Genomic DNA, 14,652 nt, shown 5'->3' with positions numbered 1-14,652 from the left:
TCTTCTGTTGTACTCAAATAGACTTCACTGTGTTCTCTCTGGCTGATTTTCCTCAAAGGCCCCACACGCCATCAACTTGGAACAAAAAAGGCCTATAAGCTACAACACTTGTGCTATTTGTCAAATCTTTCTCTAGTCATCTGAAGCACAAATAAAGAACGAGTTATGCAAAACCCTCAAATGTAATTATTTCAGACATTCTACAGCTTGTCGGCTATTCCCATTAGTTCCCTGTGATAGAGATATATATTTACCATTATGTTGTCTTTAAATAGTCAATGACTGAATGAATGAAAAATTGCCATTGCTCACACCCCAGTAGTGTTTATGACAAGTAGCCGCAGGAGCAGAATTTTTGGAAGATATATTCAAACGTTTATCTTTTGAATTTAAATTTCTTATGTGTTTCTGAGGACCTAAGTGTTATTCCTTCGTTTTTGCTGAATGGATTGAATTCTTACATCTGGTGTTGCTTCTAGGCGTTTTTTTCCCCCACTAATTAGTGGATTTAGGTCCATGTTAAAAAAATAAATTCATTAAAAGAAAACTGAGATGCAGATAGAAGTTGCCTTTGTCCCATGGGAAGGGAGTTTTAAGTGCAGAAGCGGATTTTTGGTTGGAACTTCTTTATGAGAGGTGGGCAGAAGGAGGTCGAGGGCAGATAGGGTAAAAGTTAGAAGAAGAATGAAACGGTGTGTGAGCGAGGAGTGCTCTAAGCGAGGAGCAATGAATAACAGCCTCAGTGAAGTATAGACAAGGACGAGTTATTAGTGAGCGGCAATTGGAAAAGAGCTCTGGCATACCAATATTAGCAGGGTGCATGGAATGTTAACATATGAGAATTCACATACAAGCCACAAAAAGACAGACAGGAAAACCTGACAGATGATCCTCATACGTTTTCACAGTGGCACAGAAGCTGGTTGGGAGAGGGATCTGTGAGAGGCAGGGATGGGGTTTGGAAGAAAATCCTCATCAATGTCATTTTTAGCCTATATGGTTCCACTGGAATGACCAGCCTTCATTTCCGAGCACCAGCCACAAACCAAGAGACCAAAGGGGATGCGAGATTCTGTTTTTTTTCTTTTTTATTAACCTGTCTGGCTCAGACAGGGCTCACTTTTTTTCCCCTGGAGGTGGGAGTTAAAGAAAATGATCACTGCATTCTGTCTTCCCCTTAATTCCAGTGGCGGGTGCAACGTGGGCACTTCACAGCCCAGCTAGAATATATATTGGCCCTACCTATGCGCCAGGCACTTCCCCCAGCACGGATTTTAAGGTGAGTACAACGTCTTTACTGCGGTGACTGTCAGAACTAGGAAATGTGGCCACTAAATGTGTCTCTAAATGAACGCAGCAACATTATGAAAAACTGTGTTATCCTTTTAAATTAGAATGTGTTTGTTAAATAGGCAGAAATGTATATTAAATTCATTTTGAACATATAATAAATATTATGACAAAAAGACAGAATCAGAGAAACGTATTTTCTGCTTAACAGCAAATTCACAATATATCTTTGTCATTAAAAGACAATTTGCCAAAAAATTGAGAATAAACTTTTGCATATAAATAACTGACACTGGGATCCTGAAAAAAACAGTTTAGTACATGGGATATGTCCACTGTGTACTTATTTTTCTTCAGTAAAGATCAAAATGTTTAGGCATGTTTTAATTGACCTCATCAAATTAAATGAATGTCAATAAAGGCAAATCTTTATTTATATTAAATATATATACATATCAATTTTATATTTCTAGAACATGATTTAGCATGATTTTATATTACATAAACAATTCACAGGAGACATTTGCCACAAGCCAAAAAATATAATTTTTAGTTTAACATCAGCATATTATATTTATGTTAATAAAAGTAAAGCTCTATTTATTTTGTAAATACAATTTTACTTTTTATTTTTCTATATTAGAATTTGGCAGGATTTTATATTACATACAAAATTCACAGAAAAATTCAGTTTTTTTATTTTATACAAAACCTACAGGATTACTAGGCAACATTTTAAGCAATGTTTTATTTAAAAGGCCAATCTGAATTTATATATTTTTTCATTGTAATGTTTTATATTATAACTTAACATAATTTTATATTACATCCAAAATCCACAGATGGGAAAACGGAGTAAAAGTCAACGTTTTAAGCAATATTTTGTTTAGATTTTAATTGCATTCATTTTAATAAAGGCACATCTTTATTTATGCCTCAATCTTTTTGATTATCTAGTATTTTAGATTATGATCATTTTTGGAAATTTACAGGAAAGCTCCAAATTACGGAAGGGCCATTTCCCATAGATTCCATTATAATCAAATATGCCAAATTTTTTAAAATGTTTTCCTTTCTACTGTAATAATAAAACAGTAGCTTGTACTTGATCCAAAATAAGATATAATTAAACCTTATTGGAAAGAAAACCAGTTTATTCGGGTGATTTCCTGTTTACATGGTTTTCTAGTAGATTTAAGGTGTTAAGATCCAAATTACGGAGAGATCAGTTATCTGGAAAACCCCAGGTCCTGAGTATTCTGGATAACAGGTTCCATACCTGTAATATGAATTAACTGAAAACACATTAGAAAATGAAATAGGACTTGTAGGAAGCAGTTGGTTGCACTTTATTGATCATATTTTTGCTTCTCCCTAAATATCATACTTAATTCCACATACAATATAATTAATTAACCCTGATATTTGCATGTGCCATATCTAGTGACATATCCCTGAATCTTTTGCTTCCAGAGTATATTAAAATGTTATGAGTGATGGGCACAACTCTACAACATCGTCCAACTGATCTCGACTTTCAAATCATTCACCGCAAGTAGAACCTTCCCCCTATGCATCACAACTTGGCCTAAGAACATGGAATTATTGCACGAGGCTTATTTGGAGCATCACTCCAGAAATGTATCCAATGATTCCATCCCGGCAGCTCCATCAGATGTCTCCATGGATAACCTAATTGCAACGTCTGCCATTGGAATCCTCTTATCCTTAATGTGTGTTGGTGGTGTCATAGGCAACTTTTATACATTAGTGGTCATGTGCCTCTCCATGACGACATTTACCTCCATGTACATCCACATTGTTAATTTAGCCCTGGCCGACCTCCTTTATCTCTCCACCATCCCGTTTATTGTGCATAATAGCTTTGTGAAAGACTGGTACTTTGGAGAAGTTGGATGCAGGGTACTCTTGAGCTTGGATCTTCTGACTATGCACGCCAGCATTTTCATATTAACAGTGATGAGCACAGAGAGATACATTGCCATTGCAAAACCCTTTGACACTGTTAGAAGATCCAGGGGCTACAGGAAAAGCCTGGCCTGTGCAATTTGGGTGCTGTCTTTTCTTTTGACTCTTCCCATGATGCTAATGATACATCAAGAAGAAAGGACACTGGAGTCTGGGAGCATCAGGAAGCTATGTACACCAATCTGGAGTGATGATCAGTATAAGGTTTATCTCACTGTGTTGTTCACTACCAGCATTCTTGCCCCTGGCTTAATTATCGGCTACTTGTACACAAAGCTAGCCAGGGCTTACTGGATCTCCCAAACCAAAAGCCTTCTTAATAAGGAAGTACAGAGATCTCCCAAGCAAAGAGTCATACTAATGATATTTGTCATTGTGCTTGCGTTTTGGGCTTGTTTTTTACCTTTCTGGCTTTGGCAGCTGTTGCCCCTTTACAGCCACGAAGTTTTGAGAATCTCAGTTCAAACAGAGATTTATATCAATCATCTGATGACTTGCTTGACTTATGGCAACAGTTGCATCAACCCTTTCCTGTACACCTTACTCACCAGAAACTACAAGGAGTATCTCAGAAATAGGCAGAGAGGTGCACTTGGATCTCTAAGCCTTAAGGGTGGGATGGCATCTGCTGGGAACCAAGCGAAAAGGACAGCATCTGGTGGGAGTCAGCAGTGCACAGAGACCTTTACAATGAGCAATGCAAAAGGTGCCTGTGATTCGCTCAAGCTGTAAAAATAAAGCAAGCAGGTAAGACATGTTATTTTATCATTTGTTATTTAAAACAAGATCAAAGCTCCCTCAAATTCTCAGATCCACGGACTCGTTCACAAATGGTTCTTAGCACTAAGAGTGGTCTACCTCCAATCCCATTTGCATCTGCAAAATAGCAAGTAGTGATCCATTGCTTTGCAGTCAGCAACTCCATGTATTTGGGCAGTGGGAACTTTCAGTATATAAAAACAAAATCCCAATATGTCTAGTCCAGCCAAGACAATATTTGTTTAATACAGGTATGGGATCTGTTATCCGGAGAAACCCGTTATTTAGAAAGATCCAAATTAAGGAAAGGCCGTCTTCCATAGACTTCATTTTATATAAATAATCCAAATTTTTTAAAATGATTTACTTTTTTCTCTGTAGTAATAAAACAGTACCTTGTACTTGATTCAAACTAAGATATAATTAATCTTTATTGGAAGCAGAACCAGCCTATTGGATTTATTTAATGTTTACATGATTTTCTAGTAGACTTAAGGTATGATGATCCCAATTACGGAAATATCCATTATACAGAAAGCCCCAGGTCCCAAGTATTCTGGATAACAGGTCCCATACCTGTACATTATTTTTACAAAGGTATATGGCAGTGATTCCTAAATTCTGGGGCTGCTTATCTAGTATGTTTTTTGTCCTGTTCTAAATATTCCTGATACAACAATATTTTTTAAAAGTTAAGTGGGGTCCTGCACAAACGTTAAGACCTCAATGTGGGGCTTGAATGGAGAAGGCCTTAAAAACCACAGGATCTGAATAATAATGAACTACAGCAGTATCTAGCAGGCAAAGATGGAAGTTGTAGCTCAATAGCTGAAAGGCTACATGCTGAACTTGCACCATCCTGGTGCAAAGTTCATGCTTGGACACAGGGTGCTTATTAAGGCTGGGGACCCAGAGTAAATACCTTCTGTGCACTTAAAGCCACCCCATCTTAAAAACTTTATGGGCACAACAATACACATGAAAGCAAGTACTCTTTGCATTTTCTGTATGCCCTGCTTAGCAGCAGTTGTATGCAATAGCTACTGTATGCCACACCCTTATGTCCTTTATGGAGGCCTGCAACTTTGGCATTAGGAATATAGTAAGATTAGATGGTGTCAGTATGGCTTCATATTAAAGCTGTCCAGTATGCAGCCAACTCCTAGCATGTCCAACAGCCAAATGATACTGGTAGTTTAGTTAAATTATAGCTGGAGAGATGCAGGGAGGATTATTGCAGCTACCAAGAACAGCCCTGCCTTCCCTCTGGTCCTTTTCATCCAGTGTACTCCAGTGAGTATAAATCAGATATTAAACCAACCAGCAACTCATTGGTACATTAGACCATTTTTAGGGATAGACCCAACCACAGGGTTTGACCAAGAAGCCAATCGGTGTTTTAAAATGCAAATGAACAGAGCCGGGTGGCAACTCCAATGGACAACACCACAAATGCATGAAACCATTCTCTGCATGAAAGTAATAGGGATGTAGCGAACGTCGGAAAAAAAGTTCGCGAACATATTCGCGAACTTGCGCAAAAACGCGAGCGGTTCGCGAACGGTTCGCGAACCCCATAGACTTCAATGGGAAGGCGAACTTTAACATCTAGAAAAGACATTTCTGGCCAGAAAAATGATTTTAAAGTTGTTTAAAGGGTGCAACGACCTGGACAGTGGCATGCCAGAGGGGGATCAAGGGCAAAAATGTATCTGAAAAATCTGCCTGTGTGTGCTTGGAAGAGATAGTGTAGGGGGAGAGCTGTTAGTGATTTCAGGGACAGATGATAGTAAGTTTGCTGGCTAGTAATCTGCTTGATACTGCTCTGTATTGGAGGGACAGAAGTCTGCAGGGATTTGAGGGACATTTTAGCTTAGGTAGCTTTGCTGGCTAGTAATCTACTGTTCTCTTTAAACAACTGCCATACGTTGACCTTGTAGACATTGTTTGCCCAGTTTTTTTGGTTGCAGCCACTGAAGCACAGTTGCCAGAAAAAATATGCCATATAAATGCTGAAAATAGTCATTTTTTGCCATACGTTGACCTTGTAGGCATTGTTTGCCCAGTTTTTTTGGTCGCAGCCACTGAAGCACAGTTGCCAGAAAAAATATGCCATATAAATGCTGAAAATAGTCATTTTTTGCCATATACGTTGAGTCAACGTATGGCAAAAAATGACTATTTTCAGCATTTATATGGCATATTTTTTCTGGCCTCTGTGCTTCAGTGGCTGCGGCCAAAAAAACTGGGCAAACAATGCCTACAAGGTCAACGTCGTTGACCTTGTAGGCATTGTTTGCCCAGTTTTTTTGGCCGCAGCCACTGAAGCACAGAGGCCAGAAAAAATATGCCATATAAATGCTGAAAATAGTCATTTTTTTGGTCGCAGCCACTGAAGCACAGTTGCCAGAAAAATTATGCCATATAAATGCTGAAAATATGCATTTTTTTGGTTGCAGCCACTGAAGCACAGAGGCCAGAAAAATTATGCCATATAAATGCTGAAAATATAAATTTTTTTGGTTGCAGCCACTGAAGCACAGAGGCCAGAAAAATTATGCCATATAAATGCTGAAAATATGCATTTTTTTGGTTGCAGCCACTGAAGCACAGAGGCCAGAAAAATTATGCCATATAAATGCTGAAAATATAAATTTTTTTGGTTGCAGCCACTGAAGCACAGAGGCCAGAAAAATTATGCCATATAAATGCAGAAAATATGCATTTTTTTGGACGCAGCCACTGAAGCACAGTTGCCAGAAAAAATATGCCATATAAATGCTGAAAATAGTCATTTTTTGCCATACGTTGACCTTGTAGACATTGTTTGCCCAGTTTTTTTGGTTGCAGCCACTGAAGCACAGAGGCCAGAAAAAATTAAACCAGTAGGGTTTGCACCCTAGTTTGTAACGGTGGCGGAGGGAGGAGGAGGACGCTAAAGGACAGCTGTGTGTGGAGTCATGAGGCTTGAAGAGAAGGACAGCTGCATAGAAGTCAGAACAAGTCTTCCGGCGTGCAGTAACCCTCCGAGATCCACCCCTCATTCATTTTAATAAAGGTCAGGTAATCGACACTTTTGTGACCTAGGCGAGTTCTCTTCTCAGTTACAATCCCTCCTGCTGCACTGAAGGTCCTTTCTGAGAGCACACTTGAGGCTGGGCAAGACAAGAGGTTCATGGCAAATTGTGACAGCTCTGGCCACAGATCAAGCCTGCGCACCCAGTAGTCCAGGGGTTCATCGCTCCTCAGAGTGTCGATATCTGCAGTTAATGCCAGGTAGTCCGCTACCTGCCGGTCGAGGCGTTCTTTGAGGGTGGATCCAGAAGGGTTGTGGCGCTGCCTTGGACAGAAAAACATTTGCATGTCTGACGTTACAGACTGGCCAAAGGGCTTTGTCCTTGCAGGTGTGCTCGTGGCAGGATTACTGGCACCTCTGCCCCTGGAATGTTGATGAGTTCCTGAAGTGACATCACCCTTAAAAGCATTGTACAACATGTTTTGCAGGCTGGTTTGTAAATGCCGCATCTTTTCGGACTTGTGGTATGTTGGTAACATTTCTGACACTTTATGCTTGTACCGAGGGTCTAGTAGCGTTGCGACCCAGTACAGGTCCTTCTCCTTAAGCCTCTTGATACGGGGGTCCTTCAACAGGCATGACAGCATGAAAGACCCCATTCTCACAAGGTTGGATGCAGAGCTATCCATCTCCGCTTCCTCATTATCAAGGACTGCATCATCCACCGTCTCCTCCCCCCAGCCACGTACAAGACCAGGGGTCCCCAAAAGGTCACCACTAGCCCCCTGGGAAGCCTGCTCCTGTTGGTCCTCCTCCTCCTCCTCCACAAAGCCACCTTCCTCCTCTGACTCCACTTCTGGCACCTCTCCCTGCGTTGCAGCAGGTGCCTGGGTTCGTTCTGGTGATTCCGACCAGAAATCGTGCGCTTCCAGCTCCTCGTCACGCTGGTCTACAGCCTCATCTGTCACTCGTCGCACGGCACGCTCCAGGAATAAAGCGAAGGGTATTAGGTCGCTGATGGTGCCTTCGGTGCGACTGACCATATTTGTCACCTCTTCAAAAGGTCGCATGAGCCTGCAGGCATCGCGCATAAGCACCCAGTAACGGGGGAAAAAAATCCCCAGCTGTGCAGATCCAGTCCTACCACCCAGTTCAAAAAGGTACTCGTTGACGGCCCTTTGTTGTTGCAGCAGACGTTCCAACATAAGGAGCGTTGAATTCCAGCGAGTCTGGCTGTCAGAAATCAAACGCCTGACTGGCATGTTGTAGCGCTGCTGAATGTCAGCAAGGCGTGCCATGGCTGTGTAGGAACGTCTGAAATGGGCCGACACCTTTCTGGACTGGGTGAGAACGTCCTGGAATCCTGGGTACTTGGAGACAAAACGTTGGACTATTAAATTTAACACATGTGCCATGCAGGGCACATGTGTTAAATTGCCTAGTCTCAACGCTGCCAACAGATTGCTTCCATTGTCACACACCACTTTTCCGATCTGCAGTTGGTGTGGGGTCAGCCACCGATCGGCCTGTGACTGCAGAGATGACAGGAGTACAGATCCGGTATGGTTTTTGCTTTCCAGGCACGTCATCCCCAAGACAGCGTGACAACGGCGTACCTGGCACGTCGAATAGCCTAGGGGGAGCTGGGGGTGCACAGGTGTGGAGGAGGAGAAGGAGGACCCAGCAGCAGAGTAAGAAGAAGAAGAAGACGAGGTAGAGAGCGATGGAGGAGTAGAGGTGGTGGCAGAACCGCGTGCAATCCGTGGCGGTGACACCAACTCCACTGTTGTTGTTGAGCTACCCATTCCCTGCTTCCCAGCCATTACCAAGTTCACCCAGTGGGCAGTGTAGGTGACATACCTGCCCTGACCATGCTTGGAGGACCATGCGTCAGTAGTCATATGGACCTTTGGCCCAACACTAAGTGACAGAGATGCGGTAACTTGGCTCTGCACATGTTGGTACAGGTGTGGTATTCCCTTTTTAGAAAAAAAATTGCGGCTGGGTACCTTCCACTGCGGTGTCCCAATTGCTACAAATTTGCGGAAGGCCTCAGAGTCCACCAGCTGGTATGGTAAAAGCTGGCGGGCTAAGAGTGCAGACAAGCCAGCTGTCAGACGCCGGGCAAGGGGGTGACAGTCAGACATTGGCTTCTTACGCTCAAACATGGCCTTCACAGAAACTTGGCTGGTGGCAGATGACTGGGAATGGGAACAGGTGGTCAAGGTGGAAGGCGAAGTGGAGGGTGGTTCAGACGGGTCAAGGAGAGCAGAGGTAGAGCAGTAAGATGCTGGACCAGAAGGAGTGTGGCTTTTAGTTTGCCTGTTGCCTTTGAGGTGTTGCTCCCAAAGTGCTTTGTGCTTGCCGCTCATGTGCCTTCGCATAGAAGTTGTACCTATGTGGCTGTTGGGCTTACCAAGGCTCAGTTTCTGACTGCACTCATTGCAAATTACAATGCTTTTGTCAGAGGCACACACATTAAAAAAATCCCACACTGCTGACTTTTTGGAAGTGTGCGATCTGGCGGTAACAGTAGAAGTTGGCGGCATTGGCGGCAATGGCGGGTGCGTTGGCCGGCTGAACACAGGTGCCGATACATGTTGTTGCCCTACTGATCCCTGCGGGCTGTCCTCCCTGCTTCTTCTAAGTCTTATTCTCCTACTGCCTCTCTGACTCTCCGTCTCTCCATCTGAACTACCCTCCTCTTGCTCTCTTCTACTAGGCACCCACAAAACATCAATCTCCTCATCATCATTCTCCTCAGATGCATCAATTTCTTCTGACACATCACAGAAGGAAGCAGCAGCGGGGACCTCCTCCTCATCACTCATTATGTCCATCTCTATCGTGTTCTCTGCCAGAATTAAATCTGGTGTAAGGTCCTCATCTCCTTCATCTTCTTCTGGCAATAATGGTTGCGCATTACTCAGTTCAAGAAACTCATGGGAAAATAACTCCTCTGACCCCAGTGAAGAAGGGGCACCGGTGGTGGAGGAAGTGTTACGTGGGGTGGCCATAGCAGTGGAGGATGAGGAGGATGTTGTGGTAAAGTTAGAAACGGTAGAGGATGGGGTGTGCTGTGTAAGCCAGTCAACTACCTCTTCAGCATTTTGGGAGTTCAGGGTCATTGGCTTTTTAAAACTGGGCAATTTGCTAGGGCCACAGGATTGCATAGCAGCACGGCCCCTAGCACGGCCTCTGCGTGGTGGCCTGCCTTTGCCTGGCATTATTTTTAAAAAAACAACAACAACAACAAAAACTCAGTTGGTTTTTCTGGAAACGATAATACACACAGCTAGATGGCGGGTTGAAGAAAACACTGTGCAAATAATGCCTACAAGGTCAACGTATACACTACTACAGCGGTGGATACGGATTACGTAAAATATATGAATGCTGCTTGAAAAAAAGTAACTCAAGTGGTTTTTCTAGAGACGATAATATTATCAATATTTAGACAAAATGTGAACAAGCTCACACAGCTAGATGGCGGGTTGAAGAAAACAGTGTGCAAATAATGCCTACAAGGTCAACGTATACACTACTACAGCGGTGGATACGGATTACGTAAAATATATGAATGCTGCTTGAAAAAAAGAAACTCAAGTGGTTTTTCTAGAGACGATAATATTATCAATATTTAGACAAAATGTGAACAAGCTCACACAGCTAGATGGCGGGTTGAAGAAAACAGTGTGCAAATAATGCCTACAAGGTCAACGTATACACTACTACAGCGGTGGATACGGATTACGTAAAATATATTATGGCTGCTTGAAAAAAGTCACTCCGGTGTTTTTTCTGGAGACGGTAATATTATGGATATTTAGACAGAATGTGAACAAGGTCACACAGCTAGATGGCGGGTTGAAGAAAACACTGTGCAAATAATGCCTACAAGGTCAACGTATACACTACTACAGCGGTGGATACGGATTACGTAAAATATATGAATGCTGCTTGAAAAAAAGTAACTCAAGTGGTTTTTCTAGAGACGATAATATTATCAATATTTAGACAAAATGTGAACAAGCTCACACAGCTAGATGGCGGGTTGAAGAAAACAGTGTGCAAATAATGCCTACAAGGTCAACGTATACACTACTACAGCGGTGGATACGGATTACGTAAAATATATTATGGCTGCTTGAAAAAAGTCACTCCGGTGTTTTTTCTGGAGACGGTAATATTATGGATATTTAGACAGAATGTGAACAAGGTCACACAGCTAGATGGAGGGTTGAAGAAAACAGTGTGCAAATAATGCCTACAAGGTCAACGTATACACTACTACAGCGGTAGTAAAATAAAAAAAAGTAAAATAAAAAAAAATGAATATTAAAAAAAAAAATTAAAGTTGGTGCTGCTGAACTACTAGGAGCAGCAGATTAGCACACCAGTCCCACTCCCCAACACTGCTAGACTAATAGCACTGGGCTCTTATAGTAGTAGTAGTAGTAGTAGTAGTAAAACAACAAAAAAATAAATAAAAGCAGTCCTTACAAGGACTACTGTTATTGCAGCAGTCAGCAGATGAGATCAGAAGCAGGACAGCTGCCCACAGCAGCTACATACAGAGCACTGCAGTAGAAGGTAGATTACTAGCCAGCAAAGCTACCTAAGCTTAAATGTCCCTCAAACCCCTGCAGACTTCTGTCCCTCCAATAACAGAGCAGTATCAAAACGATTACTAGCCAGCAAACTTTCAACTGTCCCTGAAATCACTAACAGGCAGCAGCTCTCTCCCTACACTATCTCTTCAGCACACACAGGCAGAGTGAAAAAACGCTGCAGGGCTTCGGTTTTTATAGGGAAGGGGAGTGGTCCAGGGGAGAGCTTCCTGATTGGCTGCCATGTACCTGCTGGTCTGGGGTGAGAGGGCAAAAAAAAGCGCCAACAATGGCGAACCCAAAATGGCGAACGTCGCGCGACGTTCGCGAACTTCCGGCGAGCGCGAACACCCGATGTTCGCGCGAACAAGTTCGCCGGCGAACAGTTCGCGACATCTCTAGAAAGTAAGTTACAACTTGCTTTAGAAGTTCCTATAGAGTAATGGCAGTGCATTGGAATAAATATGGTCTGTGCTTCTTCCTTTCACTTTAGCAATAAAGAATCTGAACATTGGAACCCAACTTCAACTTTTGATTCCAAGATACTGCATTCTGGCAGTTGGCTTCACTGCAGCAGCCCCATTGTTTGGCATGCAAAGGGCACAGCACACTCCTAAACTCAGTCTGATGGATACACTTGGAGAATACGGATCTTCCATTACCCACAGTCAAGTGGGCTTCAGCTAGAGAAATATACACTACTGGGACTAAAACTGCTTCTCAGAACACTGTAAGCTCTGCAAGTATTACTGAGAAGCCAAGGCAATCTTCCTGTTCCCCATTCTTATTTTGTGACTTCCAATGATTGTTTAGTGATAAAGTCCACATGTAGGCTGCCATTTTTATTCCCTGGAATAACTGAATGACGATGAATGATTCTGCCATTGATGTTCTTTAGCTTAGGCATCACAAATCAATGCCCAAGCTAACAGCAAATAGTAGAAATACATGTCTTCAGCAACTGATCCAGCTTTCCATAGCCCACCCAGAAGTTCTGCAACATGCTGGCCTTCATTTACATGAGTTTGTCACTGCCTCCCCTCCCCCAGCCAAAAAATATCCAGAATCAATCATCTGGTATTGCCAGGGCAGTACTCTTTGTATTTAAAAAAAAAAACAACCTAAATCCCAGTTTTAAACCAATGTAAATATATTTATCATATATTAAAAAGCGCTATAGCTCAGTGAGCATTAATTTAAGTATAAATAAAATGTACAGTAAATAACACAGCATTATAACATCGCTAAAAGTGATTTTTTTTTATTCTATAGTTTACAATATTGAAGGGGCAGTTCACCTCTAACTTTTTTAACAATTAGAAATTGGTCTTCCTTTTATATGTTTTTTTTTAAATATTTAGTATATTCTTTGTTCAGTGGCTCTCCAGTTTGGAACTTCAGAAGCTATCTGGTCCAATTTACGCTAGCAACCAGACATGAGAGGGATTTGCACGAAAGACTGGAAGATGCATATGAAAAAGAATAGTAGTTAAGCAATAAAATGTAATAATAATAAATTACATTGCAGCCCCGCAGAGCAATCGTTTATTGACTGTTGGGGTCAGTGAAAGATGGAAAAAAGCAGATGAGGAAGGCTTCAACAAATAAATCAAAGACTAAAAAACAGAGAAAACAAAGGCCAATGGAAAAGTTTCCAAGTTGTTAAAAGTTGACTTTAAAGGTAAACCATCCTGTAAAACTTTAAATTTTGTTCTAGGGTCTCAAAGCTCTTCATCAAAAGTCTTGAAAGACTCCAACCAGATGGAGCCTGTGAATGGTTCTTGGTCCTTCACACCCACTGTCCTTCTATACTGTACAGAATGTTCCCCCTGACCATATAGTTACCCACTGCCTCAGTTCTTCTCAAAGGTCTACAATGCTTCTCACCATAACAAACATCAGACAGCTGTAGAATATTTTTTTCATGAGATTAAATGTTATTTAACTACTTAATGTTGCTTACTGCTTGCATAATAATCACAATAATGAAATATTCAGCAGAGAAGCTATAAGCAAGTCATGAGCATTGCTACCTCCTCATACCCCATTGCCCCACCCTGCACTTACTGCAGTTTCTATAGCGAGATTTGTTGGTGTTAGACCTCTTTTTATTCAAATGATAGACTGCTTCAAGTAACTGACTCATTAATGAGTCAGGCAAGCATGGATATAAATGGTAAGGGGCTTGTAAGATACCAAAGCATTGCATGTTATTATTTTGCCAAAGTAAAATAGTTTGGAGAGATAATGCTTAGAACTGTATATGCTCCGAAATAAAACCCACTGAATTTATCAGCCCAATTCTATTTGCTTAACACTGGGGTTTGGAAATCACAAGTCATTTGTCATATGGGCAGGAAATAAAAATAAAATCAGTGTATAGTAGTTTAAAAAATATGGGTCTGCCCTTTTAGGAGGTCTAGAAAAAGGTGGTGGCACTGGGAGGGTATAAAGCTCTGAACCTAGGGCCCTTGCACCATAGTCTATGGTCTCTATATTTAAAGCAGTGGATTTGTAGCCACAGGAGAGGACACTATCATTAATTGAAGGAAAATAAATTCATATTTTTTCTGCCCCTCTGTGTGTACAAAATCACAGGGGAAACGTAATTGGGCCAATCAAATTGTACAAAAGTCTATGTGAATGTTTGAACCTGACCAGTGTCTCCTTGCCATGGTGTTGGTTGGGCATTTGGAAAGGTCATCTGCTGAAGCACCATGTAAGCCAGCGCCAATCATTTGGGCTGATCGAATAACAGAAAGACAAGATGACCTTGGTGTGTATGACTGCTTAGACTCAAACAATTGGATGACAGTTGGCTAGGCTGGATAACATAAAAGAATCAGCCAGTGTATGGCCACATTCAGATGAGAACCACACTGTAAACATATTTAGAAAGACCCCTTTGGAGTAGCCTATGTCAATGGAAACTGCATGTTGATATGGGGGCTCATCTACAAACAGGTGCGAAGTGAACAGGTTCAGTAT

General features: G+C 41.8%; 1 protein-coding gene across 1 annotated transcript; it reads left to right on the top strand.

Annotated features, from left to right (window-relative positions):
- The first annotated feature begins 214 nt into the window (after positions 1 to 214).
- uts2rl3.L (urotensin-2 receptor-like 3 L homeolog) lies at positions 215 to 13,956 on the top strand. Its single transcript, XM_018226225.2, has 3 exons — positions 215 to 1,279; positions 2,764 to 4,026; positions 12,158 to 13,956. Exon 2 carries the CDS (start codon positions 2,887 to 2,889, stop codon positions 4,009 to 4,011), a length of 1,125 nt encoding a protein of 374 aa, XP_018081714.1. The 5' UTR covers positions 215 to 1,279; positions 2,764 to 2,886; the 3' UTR covers positions 4,012 to 4,026; positions 12,158 to 13,956.
- The last annotated feature ends 696 nt before the right edge of the window (positions 13,957 to 14,652 follow it).

Source organism: Xenopus laevis, chromosome 7L (assembly GCF_017654675.1).
Source record: "Xenopus laevis strain J_2021 chromosome 7L, Xenopus_laevis_v10.1, whole genome shotgun sequence".
NCBI lineage: Eukaryota > Metazoa > Chordata > Amphibia > Anura > Pipidae > Xenopus > Xenopus laevis.
The sequence above is the reverse complement of the archived record's forward strand: the minus strand, read 5'-3'. Positions and strand labels throughout refer to the sequence as shown.

Excerpts from the sequence above, each read along its gene's own strand:
- uts2rl3.L (XM_018226225.2), top strand. The coding sequence starts at position 2,887 with ATGGAATTATTGCACGAGGCTTATTTGGAGCATCACTCCAGAAATGTA.